Raw genomic sequence first — 17,241 nt, forward strand, 5'->3', positions numbered from 1 at the left:
TACTCAGCCGTGGCCCAATACGGAGGCGAGGCCCGGCAGAGGCCGGGCGGCGATTGGCCGGCCGCGGCGCTGGCGCGGGCCGATTGGCTGAGCTGGCGGGGGCTGCGGAAGCGCTCCGCTGAGGGAGGCGGAGGGGCGGCGGTGCCGGGAGGGTTGTGGCGCGATGCGTGGCGGCTGCCGCCTCCTCCCGCTCCTGCTCCTGGCGCTGCTGCGCGGGCTGTGCCATGGCCGGGACCCGGCGCCGGGCGCTGTTACCTGCGGCTCGGTGCTGAAGCTGCTCAACACCCGCCACAGCGTGCGGCTCCACTCGCACGAGGTCAAGTACGGCTCCGGTGAGCAGGGCTGGGCCGGGGGGCGCCGTGCTGAGGGGCCTGCGGGCTGAGGGAAGTGGCGGGAACGGGGAGCCGTGAGGGAGGCTGGGAAATGGCGGGAACGTGGAGGCGCTGGGGGACAGGCAGTGAGAGGGGCAGGAAAATGGCGGGAGGGCGGGAGCCAGAGGTTGCTGAGGTTCGCTTCTCTGGTGCGGAGGGAGCAGCAGGCCAGGGGTGGGGTTGTGGGGTGCGCTGGAGACCAGGCCGGCAGCGGAGGAGGCTGAGACCTGGGTTGCGGGAAGGCACTGCAGCCGTGCTGCGCGGGAGCGGGGCTGTGACAGGGATGCTTCGCCCTCGTCCCTGAGGTAAGCCCTGTTTTGTGTCCAGGGTCTCAGCGGTGTCGTCGCAGCCTCTGTGCTGGCAACAGGGGTGCTGGTTTGTTTGGGGATGCAAAGAACTTGGTAGTATTTTTGAGAAAGGCAGGATGGTGTCGACAGCGTCCATCATGGGTCAGATTTTTCTTTTGACAGTTTGCATCTACTAATACATGCTCTGTTTAACTTCTTTGATCTGAAAGACTATTTGGTACCAGCATTCCAATTGCAGTCAGTAAACGTACTGTGAGAATTAAACATCTCTTAAACATGAAGTCATGAGAACATTAAAGCAAATTTCTTTAGTTCTTTCAGGACTTTTTGAACTGGGGAAGTGGGTTAAGTCCTCCTGCCATTCTATTCAAACAGGAAGTGGGCAGCAGTCAGTGACAGGAGTTGAAGCTTCAGATGATGCTAACAGCTACTGGCGTATTCGTGGGAAGAATGACGGCAGTTGCCAGCGTGGGACGCCAGTGAAATGTGGGCAAGCTATACGACTTACCCATGTTAACACAGGAAAAAATTTACACACTCATCACTTCCCATCACCACTCTCCAATAACCAAGTGAGTTGTTTTAAATCTTAAGCTTTTGTATAAGTAGTGCATGCTGTTGACAATAGTCTCTCCAGTTTCTCATGTTTTTGAAGAATCAAGCTTGGGTACCAGCTGCCAGAAACAGTGTGTCTATGCATATCCAGAGTACAAGTATTTGCTTTTCTGCATATTGGAATAATGTGTTTAAGTCCCTGACAGATATAACATGTACTATATACCACTGTCGGTATTTCGTACTAGTTCTAACAAATCTGCATATTTTTTTTATTCTGCACTTGCTACTGGGAAGACTGTTCTGAAATGTTAAGCAATTCCAAGGTGTGGGAGACTGGGCGCCTTCCTCAACATTGTGAAAATTTCTCCAGAGCGAGGCAACTAATGTGTTATAACAGTAGGCATTCCTATAACCAAGCTCCTTGGTGATCCAATCTACTAGTCATCTTCTTGCTATCCTTATTTTAGTTTGCTGTTTGTATTTATCTGCTCTCCTTCAACAGGAAAAATGAATCTGCTCTCACAATCAGATATTTAATTATCATTTTGTACATATCTAGAAGAGTATAATTTCTGTTATTACATCCCAGTCTTGTCCTTGAACAAATGCTTCTCCAAGACTGAAAATCTCTCTTAAAGTAACTAATGCAAATTTGTTGAAAGTTTGTCACTAGTAGTCATTTTAGCGTTCCTTCAGGCTATGTAGATAGATCATTACATCCAAGATTGGAAGAACTGACTCTTAATGAAGAAGTTTTGTCTTTTACCATGAGTAAAGTGGCTGAAACAATAAGGTCCAGTTTTGTGTAGGGTTATCTAGATGATCTTATTAAAACAAAAGAAGTGATGGAAAAATAGCATTTCAGAAGAATTATTTAAAGAACAGATTGACTGTTAACCCTTCCCCCAGTTTTCATTTGTCAGTTTAGATAATTTGTGTAATGTCGTTGATGTAAAACTATTCAGCAACTGTCATTGTGTTTCTTTGGTTTTGCTACGTGTTTGCATGGTATGTAGGCAAAAGGAAAGTTTGCATGACTTCCCAGAGATTGACAGGACTGTGACTTATTGAAATATGATGTAGTTATGAACACAAACTTTTTTTATTTCATATTCTTAACAGAAGTTGGATTTTCAGTTAGTATGTTGTCTTTCGCAGTTTTTGGACTACATAAACTTGAATTAACATGACCCTAAAATTTTAGGTTGCTAGGCACACAGTATTGCACTTCTATTTTCAAGTTGTTCATCACTTCTAGTTACCAGATTTTTAGGAATTAAAGGCTGTCTGGAGTCCTAAACAGTTGAAGCTTAGCCTGTCTGTTTTCTGGAAATGCTTGGCTTTTTTTTGTGCATAATGAAACCTAATCTCTTAACTTTTGTTTTAACAGGAATTCATTTGCTTTAGTGGTCGTCCTTGTTTTTTTAAAGAGTTATTCATCTGTCTATCTGAAGAAAGAGTGTAAACCAGAATAGTTGTTCACCCAGTTGTAAGCTTGGTATAATTAAGTAAAAAAGGAACGTGATTACTTAATAAGCTAAATTGTTGGGACATTGTAATTAAAAACACATGCTGAAAAAAACTGTTGTAGTGGTAACTATGAAGGTGGTCATACTACAAAACTAACTGTCTACAGTTACAAAATCTTGAATGAGGAAAATTTGCATCAGGCATTAGTGTTTTCTTTTGAATTTTTTCTCAGAAGGATTGCTCCGATCTCTGTGCTCAAGTCCTCTTTCATTTAATTTGTAATGTATGTTGGGGCTTGTTGGCACTTTTTGCTCAGATTACATGTTGGAGTTTGTTGGCACTTTGTCTTCAGATTGTAGTGGTAGAAAGTTACTGCTTCTGGATTTGATAACTTGACAAAGCAATGCAACCACACTTTTTCTTTCTTCTTCATCCTTGCCTTTAAACTCTGTTGACTTTGCGGTTGATATTTTTGTGTGTGTGTATTGGAGGTGTTTGCTTACATTTTCACTTCAGGAAGTTTATGTCTCTAACAGGAAGTAAGTGCCTTTGGTGATGATGGCGAAGGAGATGACCTCGATATATGGATTGTGCAATGCAGTGGGACTTACTGGGAGCGGGAGGATGCAGTGCGCTTCAAGCATGTGGGAACTGAGGTGTTCCTTTCAATAACAGGGGAGCAGTATGGCCATCCCATTAGAGGCCAACGGGAAGTTCATGGCATGCCTACTGCTAATCATCACAACTATTGGAAAGCAATGGAAGGAGTCTTCATCAAACCCAGTATGGACCCTGCAAAACATGATGAGCTCTGAATTGATAGAGGATCCAAAATGCTTCAGCTTACTCCAGTGTCCGGAGATTCTAATCCTTGGTCTCTTATAAGTCCCGCCTTGCCTAAGTGACTGACGGTTGGTATTACTGAAGGGCATTAGTTCATTCTAGGAATGCAGCACTTCCATGGGGAGTGGCGTCTGCCACATTCAGCCATTGAAATTTATTTGGCAAAATCTTTTCTGAATTTTCAAGCTTAATGGGTGGAACCAGTTCATACGTCTTAGTTTTTGTTGTCATTTGTTTTGCTCGTTCCTTTTTCTCAAATTTGAAGGAAATGGAAAAACTGAAGTAATACATTTCTGTAGTCCCAAGTACAATAAAACTTCGTCTTTTATAATCTTTTTCCAATTATAATTAAATATTTGGAAACTGATTTCTACTTCTTAGTGAGAAAATGTTATTAATGAGGAGATGGAGTGAGTCTAGGAAGGGAAAAATAGTTCTCAAATGTGGTGTCTTTTGAGTGGTTTGAAGTCAGCTATTCAACCTTCCAGAAGGAAAATGTCATCCATTTGAAAATTGCTTCCAATGTCTTTCTTGAGTTTCATTGCATACTGTACTGGAAGAGTTGAAAATACTGTGTATGTTGGAGTAAGAAGACCAAGTTTTTATTTATTCACTCTCTCTAAAAAGTTCAGATTTTCTGGTAATAGTGATACTGCTACTTGTCAAATGGTAAGACTGCTCTGTTCAATGAACTCATGCAGAAAGCTATGATTTCTTTAATTAATATTAGAATTTTATAAAATTCCATGTGGTGCAAAGGAACAGTTGAATTTGACTTACATTGGACTTGCATGTCACTCTGCAAGATCAGTATGAGAATCCAGATGAATAAGTAGTGGGGCATATACCCATGTGGGGTATTTTTGTGTAAATCCAGAAGAGAAAAAAGAATCTTGGACAATAGCTTGGTCCTTGCTTTTCGACAGAATGCTATGCTCTGGAGTGCTAGCAAGGAATCTTCATTTAACGAGTCATGAATTTCTGTGTTCCTCTTCCTCTGTGAAAAAAACCTAATTCTTGAGTGTGTTTTGTTACATGGTGTTACTGGAAGTACTGATTAAAATTCAAAGTACTGTACATTTTCTAGTTGCTTTAAACAGGAAAGCTCACAAAATGAGTGTGAAAAGTCAAATAATTAAGATGTTCTTGTCTCCATGTGTAAATAGTTTACCAATTATGGTCTTAATTAGTCAATCAGTTAAAGAAGCAGGAAACTGATTTACTGCTTTTACAGCTCCAGTCACGTGCTGCAGTGTTAGTGTTGTGTTGAGAAGGTGCAACAGGCAATTGCAGTTGAGCTTTATAAATATACCTGCTGATACGTGCTTCCTACTCTGTTACGCCTCATGCAGTTGTGCTATACAGGCTAGCTTTAGGTTTTATTTAAGGGTTTACTACTAGTGAAGATCCTTCATACCCTATGGAACAAGAAACCTCTGTAACAGTTATTTTGTGTACCTGATTATTTTTCTTCAAAGGAAGACTGTTTTTCAATGAATCTTAGTTGCATGTAGGTACTTAAGGATTATGGGCATTTTTGGAGTGTAAGTAAACTAGCTTTTGCTGTTTTGTAGTAGAAGTAAACTTTTATGTGATGAATGTTTCAGGTTCACTGATATTCCTGACTAATTGGTATTGAAGTTGTAGCTATAAAGGGTAACTAAAAACAAACCGAACCTTCTGCGTAAACAAGCCGACTCTTCCTTTCCTTTATTAAAAAGGAGGGCTTTTCTTTTGAAGTTGGTATATTAGTAAACACAAAAAGAGTGGTAGCATTTTGTCAGGAGGAAGAAATTTGGCAATGAGTTCTCTGTCGCTAAGAGCTAAACACTTTATGCCTAAACCATATGGGCTTAGTGTTCGTGCACCTGTGGAATACTGACTTGGCTGAGAAGGGGTAGAGCTGTGTTGCTCATCTCAGTCTGTGCCGGGTACTGTCCCTACCCACTGTTTATCTCTGCCTGGATGTTTCTGTCCCTAGCAAAGGTATTTATCAGTCTTATGCTTGAGTGGGATCTCACTGGACCTTTCTTCTTCTGTTCTGGATTTGAGACATATTGGTTTATTGAGGTTGGGAAAGAACTGACTTTTCATTCTTGCTGCTTACTTTCTAATATGATACCAGTTTTGAACACATTTGTACCTTTTGTTCCTAAGGAGCCAAGCCTCCTCGCACATGTGTATCCATGAATGCCTTATTTAAAGACATGTTCAGCAGTATTCCTGTGACCTGAATTTCCTTCACCTTTGATTCTGACCAAAGTGCAAATCTCTTGGCCTTAATATTTCACTTGCACGTGTCACAATATTTTTTTTTCAGTTTGTATTACTATAAAAGTTGTGCTGACAGACTCTTATTTAAGGCTAGCTAAAGTGAATCTTACTTCGGGAAGGTCTAACAGCATTAAAATAAATTTTGGTACTCATAACATGCTAAATGCAAACTACAAAAGTCATATAAATTAATGTAGGAAGTGCTAAAGCTTACAGCTGTGAAAAATTATGGCTTGTGCTAATGTGCCTTCCTTTCTATATAACTTCTAGATTTAAAAGGCTTGTGTTAATATCTGTTTAATGTCATATTTTATGTTTCAAATTGAAGTATTGAGATTTCAGAATCTAACTCAGGTGGGTTTATTTTCTTTGGCTGCTTACCATTCAATTTTTTAGTCCTTCCTCCACAGCTGAGGACTAAAGACTTGAAGAGTCCCGTGTTTTATGTTGTTGGGTTTTGTTATTTGTTTTCCGTATGACTTTTATAATCTGCCTAAAGGTGTTGGGACTCTTGGGTAAAACATACGAAATACTGAAATGTAGATACGAAAGTTGGAATGCTGTTTTGCTTCTTTCTTTCCCTTTATTTTAAGGTGATAAACTGAATTTTGTAATACCTTTTGTCAAAATTCTCTATACGCTTCAAGGTTAAGTGAAAACTATTTTGGCTTCTGATGCTAGCAGAAAAACTTTCAAAAATCTTGATGGGTGCTTTCTAATTTCTTGCTTGCTACTACTACAAGAACTCTGGAAAGGTGCACCAGTGTTGTTGTTTGTCCTTTAAACTAGAAAGCCTTTTGGAAAAAGAATTAGAGGGATCCTTATTTATGGTTGTTCTCAATGGGAATATTTACTAAAGGCAATCTACCTACTTTGAAAATGATGTCAGATGTGGCATTTTACATATATGTATCTATCTGGTTCAATGTAGGATGACAAAAGAGAACCTTAGATATGTTAATTTTGGAGGCTAAGCATAAACCAATGTTTTGTTTTAATTTTATCATGTTTGGGAATAGTAATTGGGTCTGTCTGTTCTTATTAAGTTAAATTAGCATATATTTTAAAAAATCAAAACAAAAAAATTACAATCAAAACAACCCTGTAACAGTGATGCTCACAGCATTATTTTTAAGCCAGTTGGTTTTGCTGAATCTTCTTTCTCTTCTGCATCTCTTCTCTAGCACTAGCTGTTGCTGTAGATGCACCATGTTTCACACCTGTACTAGGCAGGGGCTGAACCTTAGAAATAGCTTCTCCTAGTAGCAGCATCTCACCAGGTGTTGGACGCCCTGGCTGGCATGCTTACTGGCTTTTTGGTTGGGTTCCCTGCTGAGAGCTGTGAGGGATTTGCATGTGTAGGGTGCCATGGTGCTGCTGGCTTTCTTTTCCCAGTTTTGAGTTCTTATCTGTGCCTTTTTGATTTCTGCAGTTCTCTCTTCAAACACATCTTCCCATAATCCAGGTCTGGGCCACCATTCAAGTGTTGTTGATAATTAATTGCTTCATAATGTGGCTGTTACATCATTTGCCTTTCAGGAGCCAATGTGTTTGGCCTTACTAGATACCACCCATTGTGTCATTAAGCTTTTTAGGGAAAGAGTTTAGGAAAAAAGAGTTACTCTTAAAAAGGAATTCTCAGAGCTAAGGAAGTGCTTTCTTCTTCTAGTCTCCTTGATTCTGTCTTGTGGGGTAGGAAGCACGGGGGATGGTTTGCTTCCTGGAGAAAGAATAAAATGTTCAGCCTTATCAACCTGGAGTTGCATTGGAAACACAAGGCAATTAAAACTTACCTTAGGGTATGTAGTGTTTATTATGTATGCAAGTCACAAACAGTAATAAACTTTAGGGTCCTAAGGTTGTTTTAAATACTTAGAGGAATAAATATATTACACTTTCTCCCCTCCTCCTGCTGACATTCTAAGTACCTCAGTGCTCCCCTGCTTTTAAGTACTTCAGCAGGACCTTGAGTATTGATACCTCACAACCTATTTTTACTCTGTGCAAAAAGACAGAATACCAGGAATAGCTCCTTCTAATCTGATTCCTGAATCAAACTTGCAATACTTTCAGCGATGTGTGAGAATTGATTGAGGCATGGTCAGACGGTTCCTCTGAGTACTGAATTACTTTGGGTGTGTATGAGACAAGGAGGGAATATAGTGGGCACCTTGAAAGGCTTCAGCATCCACACAGGTCAACACATCTTTCTCTTTAAAATGCAGCAAATTAAAGCAGTTATAAAAGCCTTTTACTATATTTGGTGTTGCACTAATTCTAAATTAGCATGAAGTTTGCAGTGGAATTCTCCTGTGACAGCTCTAGCTGTCAAGCCACTGTTTTCTGTGGGATTCAGCTGTCTTCAATCCTTTGGGAAAATGGTGTCCAGCTTCATTAGGGTTAGAAGCTGTATGACATCTCAAGGGCACCAAACCCTCATGAAACACATTACAAATTAATCGGAATGTGTTCAAGCTATAAAGCTGCCTAATCAGTTCCTATATGCTTTTTTAAACTATGAAAATAATGCACATGTGCTGGCTCTGCGTGTCTGGAGGTCTGTTGAGCTTGGACTTGCATCTAAGACTCTTTGCTTGATCTTTGTGATAGTCATGTATTCATTCACCTAACCTTTGTTTTGTGAGAGTACTGGTTGTAGTAGAGCTGTGTGCTGTACTGAAAATAGAAGTCCCTGAGGTGAATCTAGTGTAACTCAAACTACAGCTAAACATAAGACACGGTGGGTACCCACCGTGTCTTGACTTTTCTTCCACTGATGCTTTCTCGGCCCCATCTCTACCTGCCCGGCCGCTGGGCTGGAAGGGTCGGGCAGCTGCAAACCCCTTCGCGCTGCTCCGGGGGCTTGCCGGTGCCCCCAGCCAGCACCGCCACTAGAGTTTTTCTACTCGCTTAAAATCCAGATGATTGCTCTGTCCTGCCTAGGGAACGGCTCTTCTGATGATCTGCATCCACCCTCGAGTGGCGAAGATGCGAGCAGGGCTGTTCTGAGGAAAAAGGGGCGGGCGCGTCTCCCTCCTCCTCCTCCTCCCCCGCTCCGCCTGGGAACCCGGGCCGGGCCGGGGGGCGGCCGCTAGTGAGCGCTGCGCCGCCGCCCCGGGAGCAGCCCCGCCGGGTCTCTGCAGCGTAGCTTTGATCGCCGGCAAATTTATGCTCTTCGAGGGGAAACAAATAACATCCGCTCCCCCCGCTATACGTTGCTAAGGCCATCAGCTGCTGTAAGACCTGTGCGGCCGCGTCTCGCGTTCAGTGTGCTCTGCCAAGCCGTTACCGCTCGGTTATTTGAAAGGCAAGTTTTAAATATTGGCGTGGGCTATGAAGCGATGCTTCAGGTGTTTCTGTTTACTATCTTTCTAGAGGATCGATAAAATGCGGCAAAGGCTGAAGTCTTTTTGCTTACAATAGACACTTAAGGCAATTACCTGTATCATAAAATTAAAAACCGGTTTGCGCTCTGTGGGGGGAGGAAAGACACAAAAGGAGTTAAACAGGGAGCTCTCCTTTTTCTGTCATCTGTAACAACCCAGTTGCATTTTGTGAAATGTCGAAAGCAAAAGCTAAAATCAAATGATCAGTTTCTAGCCAGTATAAGACATGTTGCACGTCAGTGGTAATACTCACATGAACGCATCTTGTTCCCAGTGTAACTCACCCGGCTCTTGCCTGGACCGCTTTCCCTAGAGCGGGTTCTGTGCCACCGGCCGTGGATTCCCTTTGGCGTTAGGATGAACGCCGAACTACCATCCCCGACCGAGACGGTGTCGGTTTGCGAACCGGTGGGAGGCTGCAACCGTCGGCTTCTCCCCGCTACCCTGCGGAGCTGCAGCTCTCACGGGCTGCGTGGGTCACCCGCGCCACGCCACGCTAGCCGTTCTCGGTGGGGACTGCGGGCTGGCGGGTCCAGCTCCCCTCCCTGCCGGCGCGGTTACTGCCGAGGGCTTTGTTCATTTGCTAGGTAGACTTAGACTTGTCTGCAAATCAGCCCGGCAGTGCAAGTTCGGTTTCTCAGCATCACCTGCCTGCCGATCCTCCTAGCAGAGCGGAAAGATAATCTTGAACAGGAGCCTTCTGCGATCCCGGGTACCAGTACTTGACAGCCAGCCTCTGCTAACGGCGATCCTCGGGTGATGGGAGGAGGTTTTCTCCAAGACCTGCTTTCCGTAGCCGAAACCGTCCTCCCGCTACATTCTGCCCCCTCCCCTCGTCCCTCCCCACCTCCTCTCCGCCTTCTCCGCCGGGCACGGTCGTGGTCTCTGTTCAGCCTCGCCCGCTGCAACGAGGCGTGGAGGGGAGCGGGGAGGTCCCACCTCATGCGCGCAGCCCCGAGCCACGTGTGCCGGCGCTGCCGTGGGCACAGTCCGGCTCCCACGCGTGGGAGAGCTCCTCGCCGGCCGCACCCCGGGGGGGCTGCACACGGCAGCGCCGCCGCCCTGTGCCCGGTGGAGAGCATGAGTCCCTTCCTGCTGCCTCCATCCGACTTCTAGCCAGGTGGCAAGTTGAAAGCGCGGTAGCTCAAGAGCCCGAAAGGCTACAGACGGAAGCGTTGGGCTGGGGAATTACAGGGGAGCGGTGCCTCCTTGTGCCAAGAAAAGAGAGCAGCGCGTCCGTACCTGCCCAGGAGCGGGAGCCAAGGGAAACACGGGTGCTCCCGGGTGCCCGGACCGCTTGTACAGCATCTGGGGTGTCCGGAGGACTCCGTGCTTATGGAACCTCGAACCGTGTTGCTGTAGGGCTTGCTGGAGGGTTTCCAGCCCTGTTCGGCTGCTGATGCTGTAAAGGAAACTGATGCGTCTCCAGCAGTTCCCATTATACTACAAACTGATCTAGCTTGGCAACTGGCTTCGATGGGCACACGGAGTGTGATGTGATAAAATAATTGTATAGGCACTTGTTTAATCACCTGTCTACTCTGCTTTTGTCCTCCCTGCTTCTTCAAAACGAGAAGGCTCATGAGTCGTGCCATCAACATCTGATACTGGGCTTGAGTCCTGTGTGCTTGTGACTCCATCACCAAAAAAAGGCAGTTGTAGCATTAAGCCCGGGCAGCTAAAACAGACATCGGGAGGTGTGCAGAATGTGAGGCTTCTCCTGAAACTGCACCCAAGGGAGCACCATCTGCTGTCTCTCTGGCAAATATTATACTTTTGAGCGCATTACCTCTGCCTTTGCTGGGTGCGGGTGTGGAGATGATTACTGTGGAGCTGGAGGCAATTTTCTATACAGCTGCACAGCAAAACACGTTTATGTTGTGCTGCATTTCCTCAGTAATACAAACCCACAGGGGTGAGGGTGGCTCTCAGTCGAGCTTAGAGACTTCGGGCTCCGGGGCAGAAGACCTTAAAATGTTAAAATCTGTCTGTCTCCCTACATGGCCGCTGTTTTCCCTCATGAGATGGGAGGCTGTTCACTATGAGTGATGAACTGAATCCTTGCTAAAAAGTCCTAGCAACCTCGAATCCCCCCCCCGGTCTCGGCTCTGGGGATAAAAGTGCTCCGTGTTGCCCCTTGGGCAAGCTGCCTTTCCCGGGGCTACAGCCAGGCGCTGGAGGGCAGGAAGGATGCTGCTCAGCAAGGCGGGGTAGGGGGTATGGGGGTGGCCGGCCGGCCGGCCGGCCAGAATAGATGCATTTGTTCCTTGGGGCATAAATTCTCAGCAGGGAGAGCACAGCATCCTTCCTCCCTACCCAAAAAGGTAGAGGTAACTGTGATTTTTGGAAGTGGCAGCTGGAGTGGAAGGGACGCCCTCCTCCGGGAGAGCTGTGATGAGTAGCGAAGAAAAGCCTGAAAACGCCCCCGAGACCTGAAGTTTCACAACGCAACTTTTACAGCCTCCTCCCCAGCGCCCAAAGCCCTGCCAGGGAGCGAGCCCCGCCTGGGCACTGTGTCACCGCAGCGCTGGGGGGCGGCGGCTCCTGTCTGCGGGCAAGTGGGGTCCCAAATGCGGAGAATATCAGAACAAAGTGAATATGCGTGTCGGTGATGGAGAACGAGGGTTTCTGAGCCCGGCGGTCCCCGGCAGGGCAGGGGCGCGGACCTGGGGGCGAGCGGCGGTGGGAGGGGGCCGGGCAGGCGGGCGGGGGCTGCGTGGGACAGGGCGCACGCGTGGAGAGGACGTACAATGAGAGCTGGCTAGAGGAGGGTGCTTCAGCATCCTCAGCCCTTCCCTGCCCCGTAGCACGCCCCTGGCTGGGACCCGGCGGCGGAGCACCGGCGGCAGAGCTCCCGCCGGCTGCGTGCCGCGGGAAGGGATGCTGCAGGAGGCGGCGCTAGGAGGGCTGGGCTGAGCGCGACGCTACATGAAGAGGTGATTTTTGAAGGGGGAAATAGTAATGGAGAACGGCTCCTCTTTCCAGGTTGCTTTCTGTGCTCTTCTCCATAGGAAAGTTGTTCAGTCTAGATCGTCCTTCCAGAAAAACATCTTGACACTAGGATCATATTTTCTTATTCGTGGTGCCTTAAGAAACCTTAGAACAATGATTATCTGTTTTTCACTATGAGACACTGGTTCATACTGAAAGAAAGGATGGATCTTGTTTTAGGCTAAGTATTGAGCCAAATAAAGTGTGAGCTAAAGTCGAGGGGTCTTTTGGAAGGAATAGGTGGAGCCATGCTTAAGGTACTGGACTGGGACTGATGGCCAGTACTTGGTTTGTAGCTGCAGAACTGAGTAATCCCAAACAACATGTTGGTACCTCTTGGTCCCACCTGGAAGAGGAAATAGGTTTTCTTTGCCTGGTCTGAGCGGTGCACTGGGACTGGGGCCGGTGTCTGGGAAGCCAGCAGGAAGGCTGGGTGACATGCCCTTGGCTGGCCAGACAACCCCTGCCCTCCCCAGTGTCCTTCCCCTGCAGCTCCGCAGAGTGGCGGAAGGTCACCCGCTACCTCTCTCCCCTGGGCCTGCTTGGAGCAGGTTAAAATGGCGATGGCCACCCTGTCCCTCGAAGGCAGCAGCTTGTGTGGCCCTGCCGGGCTGCCCGGGGGCTCCGGGTGCAGGTGGGAGCCGAGGCATGGCCGGAGGGAGGCTAGGTGTCCTGCCGGGAGCCAGCGCCCCTTCGGGGGCTCCTGTGGCTCTGCTCGGCTCTGCGGGGTGACAGGGGTTCCCCATGCCTCGCAGCCCCTCTCTGCCCGGTGCCTGCCGCCTTTCTGTCACCGGGACCGACCGGCTGTGGGTGGAAGTGCGGCAGCGGGGTCGCCCCACAGTCCCCCGGGGTGCCCAAGCGGGCTCTCCCGGCAGTGCACCCGGAGCAGCAGCGGGCTTCCTCCAGGCTGCTCTCGGGGCATTTGTGTGCATCAGTGGGTTTACGATTGAATAGAGAAGAGCCAAGGAAGGATGTGCTTGGATTTCAACGCTATTTTAGGTAGAAATAATCGGAAATGTGTGAGTGAATAGCCTGAGAAATACTTACTGAAAAGTCTTTCCTGCTGCATATCTGTCTCCACGCCCCCGCCACACCTCCCCCACCCCCCATTTTATTGTGTGCCTCCAAGTTTATAAAAATATTTCAAGACGTCTGTGTCCAGCAGTGGCTTTAGTCGATGTCCCCTCTGCACGGCCCTGAGCCTGCTCCCCCCCCACTAGGGCCGGTGGATGTGATTTTTTGTGTCAGCCTCCCACGGAGGGGCAGGCAGCCGTTCCGAGCACACCTTCCCTGACAGAAGGGGGGCCGCACTCTGCAATCCTCTGGCCCGGTGAGGGAGGCTCCTCGGGCTTGGACACCTTCCCTTCGGGCAGAGCCCTGCAAACAAAGCGGCGGCGCTGACTGTCCGCGGGTCCTTTCAAGAGCTACGAGCCACAGACCCTCCGAAATCCCCATGCAATCCCTTTGCAGAGGCCGGTTTCACTCGGCACCAGCTGTCGGGCTCGGCCGGCTGCTGAGCACCGAAGATGAGACCCCGGCACGGAAACCCGTTCTTTCTGCCGGCGGCAGCGCGGCTCGGCGCTGCCCGTCCCGCCCGTCGGGGCAGCGGACGCGGAGCGGAGGCCGGGAGCAGAGGCAGGCTGTTGGCTTTAACCCACCCGCGAATGGTTTCCCTGCTGTAGTGCCGACAGCCATTCAGCTGGTCGAGGCTTTCAAAGACCCGTTACCCCAGCTCCCTTATACAAAGTACGAATGGACAACATTATGAATGGCTTCGTTTTCCCGATTTAAATACTATCCTGGTTCCCCCTGCTTCTCTTTAAATTTTCTCCTATGCTTTTTCTGTGTGTGTGAGAGGTGTTTTTAGGGGATTGGTGGGGGTTTTTTTGTGTGTTTTTTGGTTTGTGTGGGTTTTTTTTCTTGTAATCATTTACCTTTCCATAGGGATGTGTGTGTGTGAAGAGGGGAAGAAGGGATCAATTCTAATCAGTAAATTTGGCCAAAGATTCAACAGGGGAACACCAGAACTATCCTTTTACTTGCTCCAAATGCTGCTGTAAACTCCTTAAATGAATCACTTGGTGTTTGGGGTTGGGCAGAGAGGAATCCTTAGCTTTGCTGGTACTTAAGTTGTCTGTAACAGCTTGCATGTGAAGGTGGCCTCCATACTTCTCTAAAGATGTTGAGAGATCCCCTTTTCCTTCAGAATGGGAAGTCTTTCTTTTTCTGCTTCTCCTGGAGCAGAGCCTCCTTTTTGTTTGATTTTTCAAAATAATTTAGATATGTGTTAAAGGTGTAACCACTGTAAAAAGAAAACAGGCAACAGAATTTTCTGCTGGTGAGCTGTGTAAAACCAGATTGCTGTCACCCTAAACTTGTTCTGAAACATGGGAATTCACAGTGGAGGAACAAACCAGTTTGTCTTCTAGCACTTTGTGATGGTGGCTTTCATACTTTGTATAACTCCCTATTGATTTTAATTGGGCTAACTGCTGGCAAAGATGTAGTGACTCTTGGTAAAGGTGTTGCTTCTCAGGAGGTCATTGTGTGAGGGAGGAGACCCCTGCCCTTTGTTGAAGTAGTAGTAGCAGGGTGACTCTTTAAAATATTTGACTTATTACACCCATGCAGAATGGCACATGTGAGTTTGCACTGTGCACAGCAGCTTATTGTTGTCACCTGATTATTCTGTGTGTCTAAGGAGGTTTACAAGACAAGGGCTTGCCTACCTCCCAGGTGAGTGAGTAAGCAGGATTTTTACTGAGTCTGTGTTTGATGCTGAGCCCAGGCAGCATACCTAGTTCCGTGTAGTACCACAAAGACTATTTTAGTTTGCCCCAAGGAACTTCCATTCTCAATTAGCCGCCCACCCACTGTTCTGCTAGTTCCTTATGGCAGAGATCTCTGCCCGTGGAGCTTCTGGTGACAACACACTAAAGAGAGGAACATGGTTTTAAAGCTCTGATGCTTTGAGACTCTTCTTCCCATCTGTTCACTTCTGAGCAGAGGGATGGGTCCTTTGCATGGGCACAGATCTGTTAGATCCAGGCTTTGCCTGGGGAAGCTTGCTGTTCCCAGGAAGGGTTTAGCTGGAGTCTCAGAAGTTGTGTACAGATTGAGCCAGGCTTCAGCTGAAAAGCTTGGTGGATAATGCCATTGTCAACCCTCCAGTGGAGCAGTTTGGCCACCTGCTACTTCCTTTGGATGGGAACAGGATGCTTACTGCAGGGCTTATCAGGAGGGAATATACATACTTTCAAGGTACCCCATGTAAATGGGGTTCTCTGGAGGAGTTAACAGGGAATACCTTTTTCCTAATCAATGGCAGCTAGGATTTTTTTATTTTTTTTTAATATATACCTCACCCTCTTTCTTAGCACTTAGTTTGTCATAATTGCCAGAAAGTATCTTGTCTTCAGTGTGTGCTGGGATGAATCCTGAGGACTGGATATGGAGCAGTGGCAGGATATGGCCCTAAAAACCAGCAGCTTGTGCTTCCTGCAGGGAAGTGGCTGGCTGTGGCAGCCCTTCTAGAGGCAGTGTACACCCTCCACTGCAGTGGAGTGAGTGCAGTGCTGACCAGCAGGTCCAGAGGAAAAAAAAAATCTATTGTGCCTTGGTTTTCAGTAAATATGCTATGAGCTACCTGCTGGTATTGGGTCTAATCATAGGAGTTTTCCCCTCAAAGCTGTGGCTGGATTTATGTTGATCACTTTAAAACAAATCTCACAGATATACTTAGTAGAAGAATGTGTAAAACCCAACCCCCAAATGGTATTATGTAACCAATACAGTATTTAAGTGCCCCCTGTGTAAACTAACTGAAAAGCCTGCTGTTTGCTTTCTTTGCCTCTGTTGTGTATTGGTCAACCAAAGCTGCGTGCTCTGTTTGCTGTTCTGATTACTATTTTAAAAGGAAAGATCCACAGGATCATGTTATCCAGAAAGTGAAAAAGACTTAAACCCCACTCACTGGGCTTAGAAAGGGCTCTGGGACTGAGTGAGAGCCCTCTCTTGGGTTGCCCAGGGGTGTGGATTGCCAAGGGAGCTGGTGCCATTTGAAAGCACAGGCACATCAAGGATACAGCCCCACACAATGTACTTTGTCCCTTTATTTTGGCATGTGTGGTGCAGCTGTTCACAGTGGCCTCTGCAACCCCAGCCACAGGGTTCAGCTGAGCTCAGCAAAGATGAAGATGTGTTAGCGTAGGGTCAAGGAGATGGTGGGAGCTAGTGGGCCAACTGGGAACATGTTCCTGCTGCCATATCTAGAGCTGGTATCAGGTGGAAATAAGAGGTGGATTTCCTCTTGCTTTGAACCAAGAGAAGTTTGTAGGCTTTCCCCCTAATTTACTGTTATTGATCTGCCATCAGCTCCTTGCCCAGTTAAATCCTTTATTCAAGGTGCTGGATCTTAGGAGCGCAGTGGTTTCCCATTATTGTTATAATCTTTTGCCAAAGAGAGATTCCCCCTTCTCAGTAATGCACCAAAGTGGAAGTAATCGCTCTTTTTTTCTTCTTGCATTTGTCCTTTCCTGTTTCATTCACCAATTGAAAAATGGCTAAAGAGCAGCCCCCATTTCACCTCCCCTTTTCCCTGATTGACTCAGCAGCTCCTGGGACAGAGGGAGGAAAGGGGCCTCGAGGTCACAACCTTCACAATCTTCAAAGCCCCAGCCGCTTCCAGCAGCTGTCACAGCTCTCACTGACCATATCCCCAGAAGGTCAGCAAAAAAATAAACACTGGGGCCCGACAGGTCCCCTTCTCATGCAAACTGGCCATTTCCCTCCCCAGCTCCCATTCCATGCATAGATTACACATAGGAGACCCCCTTGGATTTGCACAGAGCTATGCAAGAGCAAAATGCCACAGAAAATAAAAGCAGAAGGGCTTCCTGGGCAGGCAGGGTGGGAAAAAGAAAAGCAGCTTCCTGAGCTTTCCATGCCCACCCACAGGCTGCTGCAGCCATTTTGTGTGCGCAAAGCCTGAAGGTGAAGCTGGGGAGGGGGCCGACTTTTCCCTGGGAGAGACTGCAGGGA

The 17,241-nt window shown here is 47.2% G+C and overlaps 1 protein-coding gene across 1 annotated transcript; it reads left to right on the top strand.

Moving 5' to 3' along the window:
- Positions 1 to 99: 99 nt before the first annotated feature.
- On the top strand, positions 100 to 8,526 carry SDF2L1 (stromal cell derived factor 2 like 1). Its single transcript, XM_037375376.1, has 3 exons — positions 100 to 332; positions 1,055 to 1,251; positions 3,244 to 8,526. Exons 1-3 carry the CDS (start codon positions 164 to 166, stop codon positions 3,520 to 3,522), a joined length of 645 nt encoding a protein of 214 aa, XP_037231273.1. The 5' UTR covers positions 100 to 163; the 3' UTR covers positions 3,523 to 8,526.
- Positions 8,527 to 17,241: the final 8,715 nt, after the last annotated feature.

This window comes from Falco rusticolus, chromosome 1 (genome assembly GCF_015220075.1).
Source record: "Falco rusticolus isolate bFalRus1 chromosome 1, bFalRus1.pri, whole genome shotgun sequence".
NCBI lineage: Eukaryota > Metazoa > Chordata > Aves > Falconiformes > Falconidae > Falco > Falco rusticolus.

What these genes read in the sequence shown, in the direction of transcription:
- SDF2L1 (XM_037375376.1), top strand. Translation starts at nt 164, where the DNA reads ATGCGTGGCGGCTGCCGCCTCCTCCCGCTCCTGCTCCTGGCGCTGCTG. An exon ending in CGAGGTCAAGTACGGCTCCG is followed by an intron (nt 333 to 1,054) that starts GTGAGCAGGGCT and finishes CTATTCAAACAG; the next exon opens with GAAGTGGGCAGCAGTCAGTG. An exon ending in CACCACTCTCCAATAACCAA is followed by an intron (nt 1,252 to 3,243) that starts GTGAGTTGTTTT and finishes TGTCTCTAACAG; the next exon opens with GAAGTAAGTGCCTTTGGTGA.